Source organism: Pelodiscus sinensis, chromosome 8 (assembly GCF_049634645.1).
Source record: "Pelodiscus sinensis isolate JC-2024 chromosome 8, ASM4963464v1, whole genome shotgun sequence".
NCBI classification, from domain to species: Eukaryota; Metazoa; Chordata; order Testudines; family Trionychidae; genus Pelodiscus; species Pelodiscus sinensis.
The window spans coordinates 67,986,300-68,004,756 of NC_134718.1; the positions used below are offsets into that span (position 1 = coordinate 67,986,300).

The window sequence follows — 18,457 nt, forward strand, 5'->3', positions numbered from 1 at the left end:
GCCAGACCCGGGTCTCCAGAGTTGTTTCTGAGCGGAAGGTGAGTTGGCCACTCTGGGCTGCCTTCTCGGGTGGCTGGTTTGGATTCTTGGTGCTGTGAGAAAAGGGCTAGTTATTTTGCAGACTCAGGTGGCTCCTGATGAGAGACAGAGAAGACGGTAGGTGTGTGTGGGGGGGGGAGGGGGTGTCTAGGAAATGGCTCCTGAAGAGGGAGAGGAAACTGTGCCGTAATGAGGCCAGGTTGCAGGTTGAAGAGTGGGCAAGGAGGAGCCTGTGCCATTCGCTAGGTGGAATATGCTCCTCTCCGCATCTCATGGCTCAGTCATTGTGCAAATCCCATTGGCCAGAGGGAGCTGCCTGATCTAAACTTGCCCGTGATGTTGTCCTTCAGCAGCTGCATTGGGCCAGAGATGTTACAATTGCAGAACAAACATTTTTTTCCATTTAATTGAATAGGCCAGTTCCTGAGACCAACAGGACTTTGTCGGTGAATGAGATCTACCTGCTGGATTCTGGAGCTCAGTACAAGTAAGTGGAGGAGGGCGGCCGTCACTCTTATTTCAGTTGGGATCACGACACTTTGAGCGTGTAATCTGCAGGGCGGGACTTGGCGTTGGTGGATGTGACGATGTGTCATTTTGAATGAAACCCTGTAATGCCGGCCCTGGCTCCCGTGTCCTGAGGGTGGTGGCAGTTGATGGGAGATTGCACAATAGTGATTAAAAACAAAATCATTTCTAGGTCACCCTTTTGACTTGAGCCAGGGGCGTGGGGCCATGAAAATAATCCGCCGCTTTGCTGGCATTTGCATAAGAGCAAAGGATTGAACGGGCAGTTATTGTTAATAGGGTTCACTGGTGTGATGCTTACAGACCAGTTTGTCATCAGGTAGCTGCCCCGGGCATTGCCTCAGGACAGGGCCCGGTGCGGCAGTTGCTCGGGGTGCTGCCTCAGGGCAGGGCCTGGTGCGGCAGTTGCTCGGGGCGCTGCCTTGGGGCAGGGCCCGGTGCGGCAGTTGCGCTGCCACCACATCCCTGACGCTCTGGTGACTTATGGCTTGGCCCTGTGGCCGGGTCACTGGGAATGTTTAACCCTCCCTTCCCCTCAGAGATACCTCTGCCATGGCCTCGCTTAACGACCATTGGCAGGTCCCTGAGGATCCCAGACAGTTCGATATCCGGCCGGCCTTCTCTCCAGGGAGGCTCTGCCGGGCTGCGATCCCACTCCGTTCCTGGCTTCTCTCCTTCGTAGCCAGTCGCACCCCCATGAACTCTCCCCTTTCCAGCCCCTCCCTGCAGCCCAGATGTCACTACGGGCAGGGCCGATGGTGCTCACCACAGCTTGTCAACCCTTCCCAGCCCGGGTGGGATTTGAATGCCCCATTCCAGGAATGTACAAAGAGGGATTGTACAATGCCCGGAGGCTCTGGCAGTAGAAAGGCTAGGTGGTGCCATTCAGGCTGGCTGGCGTGCTGGATGCTTACCAGTTCTGATTAACCGGGGCAGGGCTAGAGTGGCTTCCCATCCACCGCGGACCGGAGCTGCTCCGGGCGTCCAGCCCAGCATCTGTCCACGGTGGGCTCAGGTGCGTCACAGGCATGGGTCTTTAATGGACCACTCCAGCCCAGCCTCCCTTAAGTGATTAACCAGCTCAATGTAAAGTAAACATCATATTTAACCAGTTAGCCAATTACACAGGATTTTTACATCCCTAGTCACGACTGAGCTTTGATTCTCCCCTAACCCTAGCGAGGAAGCAGAAACAGTTACTTCCCCCTGGAGCCTGCAGGGGAAGGGGCAGAATCAAAGCTCTGTTAATTCCCCACCCACGTACATGGGAGGATGGAGTTACAGCTCTGCTGACCTGCTCCTGCACTTCAACCATGCTGCACAGGCTACCTGCATCACTAGTAAGGGCACGTTGGGCAAGAAACCATGGCTTCCACTGTTAAGATGGTGCCCACAGAGGGATGCCATGTCAGGGATGAGGGTACTGTTCACTCTGAAACCTAGTGTGAAGTCATGGTGCCTGAATTCCTGTCTGATCCCTAGAAAGACTTCAGTTGTGAGCTGTATTACCAGGGAAGTCTGTTACCTTGGCTCATGCTGTACTTGTTTGATAGATCAAACTGATAGCCTACAGCTCCGCGTTTGTTACACTAGGACCTTTCACAAGCGCTAACTAAATAGATTAAAGGCATTTTGTTCAGCAAGTAGGCAAGGTGGACTTAATCTGTTCTTTGTGATGAATTGTCTCTTTGGAGCATTGGCTATTGTTAGCGGTCGTTTAGAAAGGGCTTTGAAAAGGAAGCACATGAATATACTTTGATACGATTTTTGCAAGTTCTTTTCCCTCTGGTGGACTAATTAACAATTCCTTTGGTGTCACAGTGAAAAGCAGACGCTTGAATAAAATATGAGTTCAACATCGATGGTATTTAGCACAGTGTTGGGGCAGAGATGTTGAGTTCACCGGAGCTGAGAAGTTAAATCCTGAATGTTTTATGAGCATGACCTCTATGGGCCAGGGTAAAATTTATGCATGCGGACTGACATTTCAAAAGTAACTGGTGATTGGGGGTTGAATGCCAAACTTGAGATGCCTTATGGGGTTTCATTTTCAGAAAGTAGGTCTCTAGCACTTTCTGAAAGATCAGGGTCTTTTGAGGGTCTCAAACTGGGCAGCCTCAGTCATGACTCACTTCTGAGTATTTATCCCGAAGTCAAAGTAAGCCTTAAAACCATTGACATGTCTTTTTGCAGCCGGTAGCTATCATTTATGCATCTGGCTTTTTGAAGAATGCAGTTGTGGATTTTGTAGGTTTCAGTAATCACACTTAAAAACGAATTTATAATTATCCCTTCTCAGCGCAATTGTGCGGCATGCTGTGCATGGGTTGTCCACTCTAGAATTAGCTGCATTTTAGTGGCACTCTAGCGGTATAATTTGATCAATGCTTTGGGATGAAAGGTAACATTTGAATGTGAATCTGTACCGCTGCATACAGGACATGGTTGTGTTCAGGAACTCTTAGATACAGCCAGATGTGATCACTATGATTAGCTATAGAAATGTAGCCGTGTTAGTCTGGTGTAGCTGAAACAAAATACAGGACTATGTAGCACTTTAAAGACTAACAAGATGGTTTATTAGGTGATGAGCTTTTGTGGGCCAGACCCACTTCCTCAGATCAAATAGCGGAAGAAAATTGTCACAACCATATATACCAAAGGATACAATTAAAAAAAAATGAACACATATGAAAAGGGTTAGCTAGTGTGACCTCCTGCATAACTCGGGGTGTAGATTGTCAGCTGCTGACGCCTGCTTTTTGACTGAGTTACTGGAAATGACAGCACTTGAGCTTCATTATTGGGGAAAGGTGTTTTCTCTCCATTTGAGCTTGCATTCTGAGACTGACTGAGCTCCTGTTTCCAAGGGACGGCACAACAGATGTGACGCGGACAATGCATTTCGGCACCCCCTCGGCATATGAAAAGGTAATTGAACATCTTCTGCTTTGAGAGCAGGCCTACAGTGTTAGAGCTGTTTAAATGATCATTTACTACCACGTGCGTTTTTAACGGACTTTAAAAAAGTAAAACCGATGTATGCAGTAGAAAGCTCCCTAGTAATTACGGAGTCAACGTGGCTCGTTTTGTCCCTAGTAGCATCGATGAGGATTCTTAGATTCCGAGTCCAGAAGAGGACCACTGTGATCATATAGCCTGGCCTCCTGTAGTCCGTAAGAGTTGCTCAAAACAATTCCTAGTTAGAAAGGAAGCTGTCCGAATTCAGCGCTCCAAAATGTAACCAAAGAAAATACAAAGAATAGCACCTTCCCCCTCGCAGAAGCCACATGTCCCACCAGGAAAAACTACTTTGATGGGTAACTGACCCTGCGATCACAAAGCTCAAATGGTGCGGCTGTGCAGGCAGGGCTTGCCGAACAAAGGAAACGCACTGGTTTCACTTACATGCAACTTTCCCTGCTGGTCTTCCCCTCCTCCGCCCAGCCTGCAGTGCCTTCTGGGGTGCAGAAATTTAGGCTCAGTCTACTTTAGAAAATTAGATCCGTTTAACAGAGGTGTGAAAAATCCACACTCCAGAGCGGCGTAGTGAAGCCGACTTAAGTCCCCATGGGGACGGCTCTAGGTGCACAAATCCTTGGCCTTAGCCAGCCTTCTGTCCTTGATATGCGCTTTCTCTTCCTTCCCCAATTGAACAGCACTCTAAACCCCTCCCTGGAACCCTGAATGTTGCCCCTGGGGGCGGGGGGGGGGGGGGCGTTCCATGTGGGTTGACTAAGATTTCAGGAGCCCGTTAACCCCTTTCTCCCATCCATGGCTTGTCAAGAGGCTCTCATATTGGTTTGAAACTGGAGTACGCTGCTGTAAGCCACTTTTAAACCGATATCAGGAAATTCATACTGGTATTTCAGTAATCTTGACTTTTGATACTGTCCCGTATGACCTTCTCATAAACAAACTAAGGAAATTCAGCTTAGATGGAGCTACCATAAGGTGGGTGAATAACTGGTTGGAAAACCATTCCCAGATAGGGTTGCCAGATGGTTGAAACAAAAATATACTGAACACTCCTCCCCCCCCAAAAAAAAACACCAGGAAAAAATTCTATTGCAGGGGAAAAAAAAGGGGGGAGACCAAAGTTGTTGAGCGGGGGAAAAAAAAAAAGACTCCAAGGACTTAAGCCAATTTTTTTTTTAAAACAGCATGTGAGTGCAGGGAACAGGGTTGCCAGGTGCCCAGAATTTTTGCCTCCTGTCTGGGGAAAAAATTCAGAGAATACCGGACATCTCAGGTGTCCGGTATTCTCTGAATTTTTTTTACCGGACAGGAGCCGAAAATACCAGGTGAATACCGGACACCTGGCAACCCTATTCCCAGAGAGTAGTTATTAATAGTTCACAGTCATGCTGGAAGGGCATAACGAGTGGGGTCCCACAGAGATCAGTTCTGGGTGCAGTTCAATATCTTCATCGATGGGTTAGATAACGGCATGGAGTACGCATATAAAGTGTGCAGGTGATAGCAAGCTGGGAGGGGTTGCAAGTGCTTTGGAGGATAGGATCAAAATTCAAAATGATTCTGGACAAACTTGAGAAATAGTCTGATGAGATTCAATGAGGACAAATGCAATGGACTCTACTCAGGAAGGAACAATCAGTTGTACACATACAAAATGGGAAATGATTACCCAGGAAGAAGTATTGCAGAAAGGGATCTCGGGGTCATAGTGGATTATTCTAGGACGGATTAACACAATTGTGATAAGCAAGACACAAGAAGTAATTCTGCTGCTCTATTTCATGCAGTGTAGGCCTCAGGTGGAGTATTGCGTCCCGTTCTGGGCACCACATTTCAGGAAAGATGTGGGCAAATTGGAAAAAGAGCAACAAAGATGATTATAGGTCTAGAAAATGTGCCCAAGAGGGAAAGTTGAAAGAACTGGGTTTGTTTAGCTTTGCTGGTATTGAAAGAAGAATTGAATCTGCTGGAAAAGAGAAGACTGAGAGGGCACATAATAGTTTTCAAGTACCTAAAAGGTTGTTTCAAAGAGGAGGGAGTAGAATTTTCCTCTTAACCTCTGAGGATGGGATGAGAAGCAATGGGCTTAAATTGCAGCAAGGGAGGTTTAGGTTGGACATTAGGAAAAACTTCCTAGCTGTTGTCAGGATGGTTAAGCACTGGGATAAATTGCCTAGTGAGGTTGTGGAATTATTGGAGGTATTTAAGAGCAGGTTAGATAAACACCCGTCAGGGATGGTGTAGATGGTGCTTGGTCCTGTAGTGAGTGGAGGGGATGGGACTTGTTGTCCTCTTGAGGTCCCTTCCAGTCCTATGATTCTATGACGTTAAAATCATTGCAATTTTGCATTTATACCAGTACTGTTTGTCTTTCCAAATACTTATAGGAGATCCCCTGTTTTACAAACTGTTTTGTGAACTATTGAGGCATTCATATAATCAAAAAGTTCAATAAAATAGAAGATCTTAAAATGACAGTGGGTATGGTACATAAATTGCCATATGGGTGCAATGCATCACTTTCTTCTTGTCTTTCAAACCACTGGAAGGCTATTTCCAGTGCACGGAAGGCATAGGACCGTGAAGGGCTGGCTACTTGTTCTTTGACATCATTTCTGTTATGAGTGGTTTTTTTTTTAGTCTGCTGTTGGGAATTTTTTTTTCGTATAACTGGTTGTTCGTAAGGACAGGTGTCCACCGGCACTCGCTGGAACCCGTTTGGGAGGATTCAGTCCAGTCATTATTAATTCTCTTGCTCTGAATTGTTGTGCTCATGCTTTGCTTTAGGAGCACCTACTTTATGGAGCCTAGCAGAGCTTCTGTAATGCTCTGAGGGCCACACATTGCAGCCCTCTTTTCAGAGGGAGGAAGGAGGTTGCTTTTTATCTTCACGTTCCTCACAGGGTGCTTTTCGTTGTCAGGAATGCTTCACCTACGTCCTGAAGGGCCATATAGCTGTGAGTGCCGCCATCTTCCCTAACGGAACCAAAGGTTGGTGGCTTCGTTTGTCTCACTTAGTTCTGCAGCTGCTGGTTGTTCGGCGTCACCTGTTGCCTGAGCTGCGGCCTTCCTACTAAGATTTTCCATCCGTGAACGGAGTGTGAGTTTTGTCTTGTGCACCAGTATTGACATCATGTGCACAGCCTCACCATGGCCCGGCTCCAGCTGTGGCATATGGGGCATCCCTCCCCACCATGCAGCCTGGGCCGCCGGGGACTCTTCCCCAGGACACTCGCTCCAGCCCGGGACACCCACGCGCCACCTGGGCTGTGTGATGGCTGTACCCGGTCGGGACTGTGGTGCTGTTTTTAGCACTGCTGCCCTGGCCCAGGAGCAGCTGCACCGTGGCCCTGGCAGCAGTCCCGGAACACAGGTCAACCACCTGCCATGCGGCCCCACCTACTATTTTTAGTACTGCCCCTTCCCCAGAAGTAGTTGGGGCTGTGGCTGTGTGGTAGCTACTAGGGCCGGGACCATAGCTGGGGCCATGGTGCTATTTTTAGTACGATGGCCTAGGCTCCAGCTTCCAGTTGCCCTGTGGTGGCTTCCCAGCTGTTCCTGGGGTGGGGTAGCCACCTGTCACATGACCCCACCCCTGGGAGTAGCTGTGGCTGTGGCTGTGCAGTTCTGCTGAAGAGGTGGGCGGGACTGAAATTTTTGGTATGCGCCCATGCAGGTTTGCACCTTAGAGAGAGCCCTGCTCAGGTGTGTGGAGAATCGTGACCCTTTCGAAAAATATTATGTTTGACAGTTACAAATATAGTTGGCAGACACAGAAGTCTTGTCTTTAGTTGCATCTCTCTGTGTAACCATTACATTGCATCATATTTATCCAGTTAGCTCCTTTAACACCATTTGTCAACAAAACTCTTGGGGCTCGTCTACACTGGCCCCTTTTCCGTAAGGGGCATGTAAATTTCACCTATCGTCGTAGGGAAATCCGCGGGGGATTTAAATATCCCCCGCGGCTTTTAAAAAAAATGTCCGCCGCTTTTTTCCGGCTTTTAAAAAAGCCGGAAAAGAGCGTCTAGACTGGCCCCGATCCTCCGGAAAAAGCGCCCTTTTCCGGAGGGTCTTATTCTTACTTCAAAGACGCTCTTTTCCGGCTTTTTTAAAAGCCGGAAAAAAGCGGCGGACATTTTTATTTAAATGCCGCGGGGGATATTTAAATCCCCCGCGGATTTCCCTACGACGATAGGTGAAATTTACATGCCCCTTACGGAAAAGGGGCCAGTGTAGACGTAGCCTTGGAGTTTAGTAAAGGGAGTTTGTATCTCTCTCTAGTTCTACAGGTGTAATATTTTCATTGCTGAGTTGCACGGCAACAAATCATTGGTCACCTAGAACTTTACACTTGTCTGGGGACTGTATATGGGCACAGTCTGAGCAAGCAGAGATCTCAGATCACCTGTGTCAAAGGCAGAGGTGTTCATCTCAAGCTAAAGGAGAATCTCTTTTGGTTGTTAGAAGTATAGGGTGTCTGACACACACAATTTTCTGATTCCATCCAGTAGAGGGCAGCGATGCACACGTGCACACAGCAGCCAGCTCCTTGCAGTGTTGTTCCGTCCTACATAAGATACCCAACAACGATGTCTCTTTCAGTTGGGCTAGGTTCCATTTATGATGCATGTCAAATACAAGCCAGATTTTCACGTGGATGTTGTCATTGGGCAGTTAAGCCCAGTTCTGGTGCTTTAGGGAACTATTAGGTGTGTTTGTGTGTGCGTGCACGCCAGGGTGAGAGAAGGCCCTTTTATCCTCTTATTCTCACCCCCAGTTTTTTTGCTTCTACTGTACTTGGAGTGACCGCCTCCAAGTCAGGCATTCTCGAGGGGCCATTCAGCCTTTGGAGTTTGAGGGAGAAAGGGGCTGGTGGGGGTTGTGTTTCTGAGAGAGACACGGTTCTGAAAGCCCAGGGGATCGTGAGCCTGGAATTCTGTACTTGAGAAGAGACTTGGCCTGTTACCCAGGACGGTGTTCGTGGTGGTCTCCCCCCCACCCCTTCCCCGAGACATTCTCCAGCAGGCTCTTTATAGTTGCCTGGTCCAGCTCCCCATGGGCTTGCTCCAAAGATCCTTCACAATGAAATTACATCAAATGCAAAAACGATAGCAAAAGTCCTCCGTCATGGTGTTTTTCTGGAGGCAAGGGGTGTTTCTGTCTATCTTCCCCAGACTGGGAAAGGGGCATTCTGCATCACCCGTTTCCTCCCATCATAGATGCTTTCCTGGCAGACAGGCCTTCGGCATAGTCACCTCCAAGTAACGAGAACAGGAAGCGTTTTGTCCTCCCTCCAGTTTTTGTCTTAATTGGATGGGTGATTGATAGGCTGGGAGAAGAGGGAAGGCCTTACCTCCCCACCCCCAAAGCTTCTGACCGCAAGCACTTAAAGAAATAGGTCTCTCTTCTCCCCAAGACTCAATCTTCCTCTCCTCCCACATCTGTCTCTGCTGTCCCTCAGGGTCTCTATTTAGTGGAGACTCTTCGGAACAGGTAGCCCGGACCTCATGGCTTTTTTCCTTAAAGAGCCACTGTATCCCATTACAGGTCTGGGGACTTGGTTCTCTTCCATTTACGCTCCAGTGTCCCATGATCAGATCTGCAGGTGTAATAGTCAAAGGACTTTGTCCAGCTGGTTGCCCTCTCAAAATGTCTCTCTCTTTCACTGGCTTGCAGGTCACCTTCTGGATTCCTTTGCCCGCTCTGCGTTGTGGGACTGCGGTTTGGATTACCTGCATGGCACAGGACATGGAGTTGGGTGTTTCCTAAACGTCCATGAGGGCCCATGTGGCATCAGCTACAAAACGTTTGCAGATGAACCTCTGGAAGCTGGCATGATCCTGTCTGATGGTCTGTAGTAGCCGAGATTATATTCTATTCTATTCTGTAGTCCACTGAGGACAGGTGTGTTAACAAGCTGCTTAGGGAGCAAATCTGAAAGACACTGGGTGGTCACTGGGGATAATAATATTTAGTGCAGAAGAGGGGTGAGTGAGACTAAATCATTCAAAAACAACAAGCAGTCCTGTGACACCTTCAGAGAGTTACAAAAATGTATCGAATCATGAACTTTTGTGGGTAAAACCCACTCTCACAAAAGCTCATAGAATACTAGGACTGGAAGGGACCTCGAGAGGTCATCGAGTTCAGTCCCCTGCCCCCATGGCAGGACCATAGTACCTTATGGTTCTATATATTTTTGTTAGTCCCTAAGGCCATGTCTACACTAGGAAACGATTTCAAAATAACTAAATTTGACTTAATAACTCCCGATTTTACAAAATCATAATAGCTTCTCCCCACTACGGGGAAGCCTCAAAATTAGTCCAAGTCTGGCTCTGTTAATGTGGATGCACTACCTCAACCTAGAACCGCAGGAAGCACTGTGGAGTAATTAGTTCGAATTACTCTGGGGAGTCGTTATTTCGAAATAGTGGCACCGGAGCATCCACACTACTGCTATTTCAAAATAACCTTTTCAAAACAAGCGTTATTCTTCGAGGAAAGCTGGAGTATAGGTTTTGAAATAAGCTGCCCCTTATTTCGAAATAACGAGCTTTGTAATGTGGACGTTCTGCTTATGAATTCAACTTAAGGAGGGTTATTTTGAAATAAAGCCCTAGTGTGGACCAGGACTCGCGTGCCACGAGATTACTCGCTGGTTTTAAAGTTACAGGCGAACACAGCAACCCCTCTGAGACATTTTAAATCATTCAAATTTGTTCCTTTGAGATCCTTAAATGAGGGGCACTGTGTACAACAGGCACTGTGTACAATCCCACCTAAAATGGGGTGGGATTTTTTTGGTACCTGGATTAGTAGAGTATTTGCAGAATTCTGGGGACTGAAACAGATGTGACCCACACTTTGTATTCTTCTCTTGAGGTAGAAAGGTGACGGCCTAAGCTGTGAGAACTCAGCCTGTCCCCCGACTTGGGCTGTGCATGCAGATTAGGTGGAATGGGAAATTTGTTCATCTCTCTGGGTGGCAGATATCCAGACTATTTAGCTATGCTAACGCCCCAGTAGGCAACTCACCTGTTGTGATAAGAAAGTGCCCGGCATGGCACGGACTGGCTGATTATTGTCTGTCTCTGCAGAGCCTGGGTATTACGAAGATGGGTCTTTTGGGATCCGAATAGAAAACGTGGTACTCGTGATTCCTGCCAAAACTAAGGTGAGTGACTCCAAAGCATACTCCAGAAGCACCTTATCCCTTCTCCAGGAGCTGGTGGTTGTAAAAACATGAACATCTCGAGAGTTGTGAATGAAAAGTCTGGAACTGGCCACAGGCTTGTGTTGCAGGCTTGGTTCCCACAGGTCTAGTTTTCCCACAGGACTGGGTCAGTGCACGTACAAGGACTTTTCTCTCTAATGAAAACCGAGTCTTGGTCTCCTCCTGTAAACAGATATAAGGAGGACAGCATGGTTGCTGCTGTGGTCTGCACAGCTCAGTAGAAAAGGTCAGGTAAGGTTAAAATATGCGTAGGAGAATTCTAAATGTTATCTTTCTGCTCCGGAGATCCAGGGCCAGAGTCTCTGCATTCCTGCATTTGTGACACTTCAGAAGGGTTGTACAGTAACCCCTTGCTTAAAGGTGTAGTTATGTTCCTGAAAGATGCTATTTTAAGCAAAACCAGGTGACGCAAATCCAGTTTCCCCATAAGAATGAAGGTAAATGTGTGGGAGGGGGCATTAAGTTGCAGGGAAATTTTTTTCAGCAGACATATATACGTATACAGTATAAGTTTTAAACAACTTAGTCCTGTACTCAGCTATAACAACGGCGAAGCTTGTTTGAGGTGGAGGTGTCAGGGGATGGCATATTCCCCAGGGAGTGTCTTGCTACGAAATGATAAGCTAGCACTCAGCTGAGTGGTAATGTAGCCTCACACCCTCAAGGCAGCCTAGACTGAGACAGGAGGGAGGAAGCACAATAGACTCAGGGCAGTGGCTGCAAACACTTCCCTGCAGAAACTGAACATGATGCTGAACCGATGCTATTCTGCAGGAGCACAGTGCCAAGGAGTGAGTGTGTGTGAGAGAGAGAGAGAGAGCGAGAGAGACAGACAGACAGACAGACAGACAGACAGACATGCATTGCCCCTTCAAGTACACTGCCCTTGTAAGTAGACCAGGAAGTCCAGACTCAAGAATCTGTAGCTGTGATTTCCTGCTTTGTGGAGATGGGGTGTAGAGTGGGGAGTCTTGATGGGGGAGGCAAAGAGGATTCTTTGACACCAGCACCCTTCTTTCTCCCCCCTCAGCCCCTGCACAGCAAGCAGGAGGCTCCCGGGAGCAGATCAAGGGAGCTGATGGGGGGAGGAGGGTTACTAGCCCACCCTGGTTCCAACCCCCCACAAGGGCAGTCTGCTTTTCTAGAAAATCCTGCAAGTAGTGGACAAAGAAGGCAGCCAAATAACAACACTACAAGGAAGTATACTGCACAACTTGAAATGAGCATGTGTTCTAATAGAAAAGCAAGATAACCTGGGACAGTGTTACATGAGGAGTTACTGTAAAGCTAATGGGTTTCCGCAGCTGGAGACCGCTAGACAAGACAGAGACTCCAGCTGAAGTAGAAGCAGCATAGTCTATGTAGACACCGAAACCTGCCTGGCTGGGTGGATTATGTTTTCATTAAACGCAGGTGATTTTTAAAAGGATTATTTAATTGTATGCTACATTTCTGAGAGCAAAGTGTCACTAGAAATGCCAAAATGAGCAGTTGTAGGCAGCTTCCCCTATACAAGATGGTTTCAGGTTTGGGCTTGAAAGGGCCGATCAAAGCTCATTGAAGCCCACATGAAGATGCCTATTGACTTCAGTGAGCTTTACATCAGGAACCTGCTACGTTTGCCTGGTGCATTCCAAATGTTTTCCCTTCTCTACCATGTATCAGCCAATCTAAGCACTGGGGTTGCACATGTTATGCAGACCATTCCTATCCAGCCGGAGCAGTTTCCAATGACTAAGGATGATTTGCCTTATTCCTCTGCAGTACAACTTCAGTAACAGAGGGAGCCTGACTTTCGAGCCGTTGACCCTGGTTCCGATCCAGACTAAAATGATCAGTATCCCTTTACTGACGCAAAAAGAGGTAAGGGAAGTAGTGGATGGAGAGGAGCTGACGTATTCTAAAGGGCCAAAGGATCCTGGTCTCCCCTTCATCTCTCAGTAGGGCTACCTTGCGTCTGACGGTGATGTGACTTTGGCAGCTCTCCTACACTCATCTCTGCTTTTCCTCTCTTCTTACTCCCTACGTCAGTGTTTCCCAAACGGGGTTCCGCAGACCGTCAGAGGTTCCGCGAGAAATCGTGGAATAAATAAATAACAATTTTTGTTCTTACAATTTAAGCTAACATATATATATATACACTAGCCAATAGCCCGTCATAAGACAGGATTTTCGTGTCTCTCCTCCACGTCCTATACCCTTTCTATCTTGCTCTTCTGTCCTAAGCCTCCAGTCTCTTGCTCCGTCTCTCTCTTTCCTCCTCCTCCTGCCTCCCGGCCCAGCTCTCCTCCATCTTCTGCCTCTCTCTCCCCATCTCTCTCTTTCTCTTCTCCTCCCCCTCCTGCCTCTCACTCTTTTTCTCTTCTCCTCCTCTTCCTGCATGGGGAACGTGGAGCCCAAATGACCACTTGCACTGCTTGCTCCCATGCAGTGGCCTGGCTGAGCAGTGCAGAGGTCAGCCGAGTGCCACGGCAGGAGGTGAAGGACAACGGCGCCACCCAGAGGCAACACCAAACGCTACAGCATTACAGAGTCACAGACATTGGGCTACTATGTATAGGAGATATAACAGCTCTTTACAAATACATTTTCTTGATAATAATTTAGCAGTAATTGAATTGTGCTCCCCGCTGTCAACTTTTTCTGGCCAAGCAAACGCTTTCGTAGGTAGGGGTTCCTCGGGATATGAAAAATTATTTTAGGGGTTCCTCCATGGGAAAAAGGTTGAGAATCACTGCCCTATGTTACCTGCAGCCCTATCATGGAGCTGCTCACTTTGTTTCCTTTGTTGCAGCCTTTCTATTGTATTGTCCCCACAAACTTAGATCAGCTCCCCCTTTTCCAGTATATCCTCTCTACTCTTCCTTCCTAAGTTTTCCTGACCAGTAGCCCTGCCAGCATTCCCTTTTCTGAACCCGTGTCCATTGTGGCATCATCATCGGCCTTCAGGTCCAAAATGGTAGCCCGTACCTAGGTGGCTACTCTCACTCAAGGCTGTGTGTGTAATGAGCACAGGGCTCTCAGGCCCATGTATTAAAAAGAGGTCACTGAATTTTGGGGTGTCCTGTTGGAGACACTCATTTTTAGAGAAGATAAATTAGCCACAGAGCCAACTGAAGGCGAAGGAAAAAGCCTCCGCTCCTCTGAAAATCTGGTCTTCAGTGCCTCAGTTTTGACACCCCAGATTACAAGCCATGGTTGAATACATGGGCCTGGCCCTTTTCCCTTCTGCTTTGATGACCTGGTTACTCTTGGGACAATTAAAAATCCAGCAGGAAAAACATAAAATGTACAATATTTTCAAATTCTGCGTACTGCACTTGTCAGAATAACGCAATATAATCGCAGCGGTTTCAGTTATTTTTGGTCATTTTTATTTCACCAGACCTGTCGGCAGCTACATCTGTCACCATACAGACCACAAAAAAGATTCAATAGATTCCTCACTAGGCATATTAATACAGAACTCCGAAGAATTCATTTCAACTATAATACAGAACCATGTTTCCCGCAGCCTCCAGAAACAGTGCAAAGGCTGGGGGTAGGGGCAGTTAGGGATAACAGAGGAGCCGAGGGAGAGGGAAGTAATTGCTGGGAAGGAGTCTGGGTGTGAACTTGGAGCATTGTTGTGTGTGGGAGGAAAAATATGGAACAGGTTTTTTTGAGGATGGGGAGGAATGGGGAGGAAGCCACCCTCATGCAGACCCTGGCTAACTCCTAGACTATCCCATTTAGCCAGGTACATCTGCTCCATCCCCCAATTCCCTTGTGGCCCTGCACCCCTTCTCCCTCTGTCCATGTGTCCCTGCACCCCTTGTGCCTCTACTCCCATTCAACCCCTGCCCCAGTCTGTCCTCCTCCCTTTTTCAGCCCCTGTCTTACCCCTCTATAGCCCCGCGCCGCACAGTCTGTGTCCACTTAGCTCCTGTCTCCTTAACTGGCCTGACAGGCGCTGTGAAGAAGGCAGACTCTGCCTCTTTCTCTCCCCCCGGGGATGCTGTAAGTGGCTGCTGTGTTCTGTCACCACAGCATTGTCTGGTGGGCAAAAGAGGGAAGTGCAGTCCCTTTTCAGCAGAAGCTTTTTTTCTGAGCAAACAAATGAAAAATACGTGCAGCTCATTAATTATGCACACACGCAGTAGTGCAGAATCCCCCCACTGAGAAATGATAATGTTGCCCATGCAAAATGCAGGATGAATAGATTATCCTCTGCTCCTCTTCTTGATTTGCTTTAAACATGACTCCTCTTCTTTACTCTAGTGTGACTGGGTGAATGATTACCACCGGACATGCAGGGAAGTGATTGGGGAAGAACTGAAGAGCCAAGGACGACATGACGCTCTTCAGTGGCTCATCAGGGAGACAGAGCCCATCACCAAAATGTGTTAAGATCAATTTAAAAAAAAAATAACTTTTTAAGTGGTTACAGTTAGAATCGTTCAGCCTTGAACTACTCTATTCCCCCAGCCTTCGTTTGAAAAATGGAAGTTGTTTGAGCAAGAGACTTTGATCACCATTTGAAAATAGTGGCAGAAAGGTGACTCTTTGTTTAGCTTTCCTTTGTGGAGGGGACAGGAGTGTTCTATCTGTGAATAATTTTTCTGATGATGAGCAAAATCTCAAATGTGAAGTCTTTTGCTTTTGAAATCTGGGCCTTGCTAAAACAATCATTTGATACCGACATGGTTTATACATTTTGGTTTATCACTGTGAAAATGCAGTGGGTTTACGTTCTTGGGTTCCAGTTGCCAATACGCTGCTGATGTTAACTGTTAGGCTGACGGGCTTATGCTTCTGATCAGCTAATAAAAGTTTCAGAGCCCTGATTTGCTCCAATGCCTTCAGTCTCTTTGGTCTCTTTCAGTGGTATAACTGATTTGATTGGTTTTTAAATTCAGAGACATGCCCAGTGCTCTCCCACTATGGGCACACCTGGGTTGAAATATGTAGACACGTCTTTCCCTGTACTTGGAGTTGGGGCAGGTGTTAAGAAATGTCATAGGAGTGCTCTGGTCTGTTGCAGATCTCTGCACAGGATTGAGGACAAAATCCTATGGAGGTTTGTGCATGCAAAAGGCCTTGGTTGATACACCTGCCCATAGGTTACAGTATTTGTCTACTTATGTGGTGCCCATCCATGCAGTAAATGAGAATACAATGCCATAGAAATACCGGGGAGTAGCTGTTTAAAAAAAACGTCTAAAAAAGGTGGATGCAAACCAAACAGGCTTGCACAGAGCTCAATTTCCAGCTCAGTCTGCCTTTGTTTACCAGGGTATGTCTACACTACCCCGCTAGTTCGAACTAGCGGGGTAATGTATGCATACCGCACTTGCTAATGAAGCCCGGGATTTGAATTTCCCGGGCTTCATTAGCATAAGCGGGGAGCCGCCATTTTTAAATCCCCGCTGCTTCGAACCCCGTGTAGCGCGGCTACACGGGGCTCGAACTAGGTAGTTCGGACTAGGGTCCTATTCCGAACTACCGGTACTCCTCGTGAAACGAGGTGTACCGGTAGTTCGGAATAGGCACCCTAGTCCGAACTACCTAGTTCGAGCCCCGTGTAGCCGCGCTACACGGGGTTCGAAGCAGCGGGGATTTAAAAATGGCGGCTCCCCGCTTATGCTAATGAAGCCCGGGAAATTCAAATCCCGGGCTTCATTAGCAAGTGCGGTATGCATACATTACCCTCCTAGTTCGAACTAGGAGGGTAGTGTAGACATACCCCCAGGGAGTTACTCTATCTGGATCTCAGTACAACACAGAGAGCCCTCTAGTGGCTAAGCAGTAGATTGCAAATGAACATTATTCACACATGCCCTGTACTCTGTATCCATGATGAAGAAAAAAAAATCCATCCTCCACAACCCACTTGTAGATTTCCCCATGGAAAATCTCATTGCTCATCATTTATTGAAGTGAAATCAGAGTTAGGCCCATAATGCATAATGATAATGTATTCACTAAAGCTCTTGAAGTAATGTTCCATCCTCTTGATGGAACCAAAAATTCAGAAAACTTCCTTAGAATAAGGAAAACCCAGGGTTTTTCCATCCAGGTAGTAGATCTGATGTTTACAAGATGCTGCCAAGCTATTATAGCTCAAATGTATTTCTGTAATTTTTTTTTTGGAAAGTGAAAATGGTAATTAAGCCACATTAAATGGCATAGAGTGTGTTTAAATAGTCCTCAGCAAATTGGAAACCCAGATGCAGTGCGGATGCCTGACAACCAGCAAGTGAAACGGACTAGAACTAGGCAATGAAACCGAGCCATCTCCTCATTGACACAATCCAAGCTGAGGGAAAAACCCAAAGTGAAATACAAACATTAAAAAAAGTCAGCCACTCAAATTTTTAAATGGTCTTTAGACAAGGGATAAAACCTCTGAAGAATGGCTTTTTTTTCTTTTTTTCTAAGTATAGCTTGTATCTTGATTGTGTCCCTGTTGGGTTGTGATGATATTTCAGTGCAAATCAGTGTTTTCTTTTGTGTGCACAGTGTTAATGCTGTTGTGAACATTGAGGAGAAACATCTTGCTTCCGTTTGCTGGGTGCTTCCTTGCCAAGTACCTGACAAGTGATATGACAAGCTCCAGGTTTGTACAAGGGCTTTCTCAACAAACCATCACATGGAGATGAATCTGCATTAGCTGCCATCCAAATTAACGTGTGCACAACTGGGAATCGGTGATCAGAGGGGTACGAGTTTCATGCCTGCGGCCGTACTGCCTCAGGTTGTGTGATCTCGTCTGATCTCACAGACTAAGCCGGGGCAGTCGTGGGAATGAGACACTTTTAGGGAAAGCAGTGATCTTGATCGCTGAAGTAGGGAGCCTGCTTTCTCCTGGTCAACACTAAGCTGGTGTGGAGGCAGGCTGCTGCTGAAGGATTAAAGACTGAGATGTGAAACGAAGATCCTAGGCACTTGTGATTGCTAAACCTCCCCAAAAGAAGGTTTTCCTAGGGGAGCCCTGCTCACATTCCAATCTGCATTAGCAACGTCCTGCCAATTGGCTTCAATTAATCACATTCTTCGCTCTCTTAGCCAGGGGCCCAGCAGGACCCTCAGACAGGCTCCCTGCCTGCCGCACCCCCCATGCCACTCAAAGTGACTGTGTCCCTTGAGGGGGAGGGGAACCCTCTATGTGCTTCCTGCACTGTAAGCACAGCCCAGACAGCTCCCATTAGGCCCATGGGCCCCGCAGCTGGCCACATTGAGCGGGGCGTGGGGGTGCAGATGGCAGGGAGTCCGGTTGGGCTGTGAGACGGTGGTGGGTCGGTTCCAAAGGTTTGGCAGGTGGCCCGTGGGCTGTATTTTGCCTCAGCACAGCGGGAGGTTATAAGGAGGTGTTGCTACACTGCTGACCCTTAGCTACAGGCTGCCAGTTGGTGTCAGCTTTAGCTATTTTACGTTAGGAATGTTAACCGACGGCTGACCACAACAATCCAGTGGTTTTCAAACGCAGGGTCGTCACCCAGCAGTGGGTGGTGGAATGTCGGAGCTGGGTCTCGTTGCTGCAGGGGAGTGAGGTGACCAGTGAGGGGAAGGGGGGAGCTAAGGCAGCCACCCCTTATCCTGGCACCGCAGACTGCGCTGTGCCCCAGAAGTGGCCGGCAGCAGTGCCGGCTCCCAAGTGTGTGTGTGAGGGAGAGTGCCCAGGGCTCTGTG

General features: G+C 47.6%; 1 protein-coding gene across 2 annotated transcripts in view; it reads left to right on the forward strand.

Annotated features, from left to right (window-relative positions):
• Positions 1-15,612, forward strand: part of XPNPEP1 (X-prolyl aminopeptidase 1) — a 62,041-nt gene extending 46,429 nt beyond the window's left edge. For both annotated transcript variants that reach the window (XM_075935514.1, XM_075935515.1), the window contains 7 exons: positions 455-526; positions 3,438-3,498; positions 6,468-6,537; positions 9,226-9,399; positions 10,650-10,726; positions 12,551-12,649; positions 15,047-15,612. In XM_075935514.1, the coding sequence (XP_075791629.1) occupies positions 455-526; positions 3,438-3,498; positions 6,468-6,537; positions 9,226-9,399; positions 10,650-10,726; positions 12,551-12,649; positions 15,047-15,175 (682 nt within the window). In that variant the 3' untranslated portion in view covers positions 15,176-15,612. The remainder of the gene's footprint in view (positions 1-454; positions 527-3,437; positions 3,499-6,467; positions 6,538-9,225; positions 9,400-10,649; positions 10,727-12,550; positions 12,650-15,046) is intronic.
• The last annotated feature ends 2,845 nt before the right edge of the window (positions 15,613-18,457 follow it).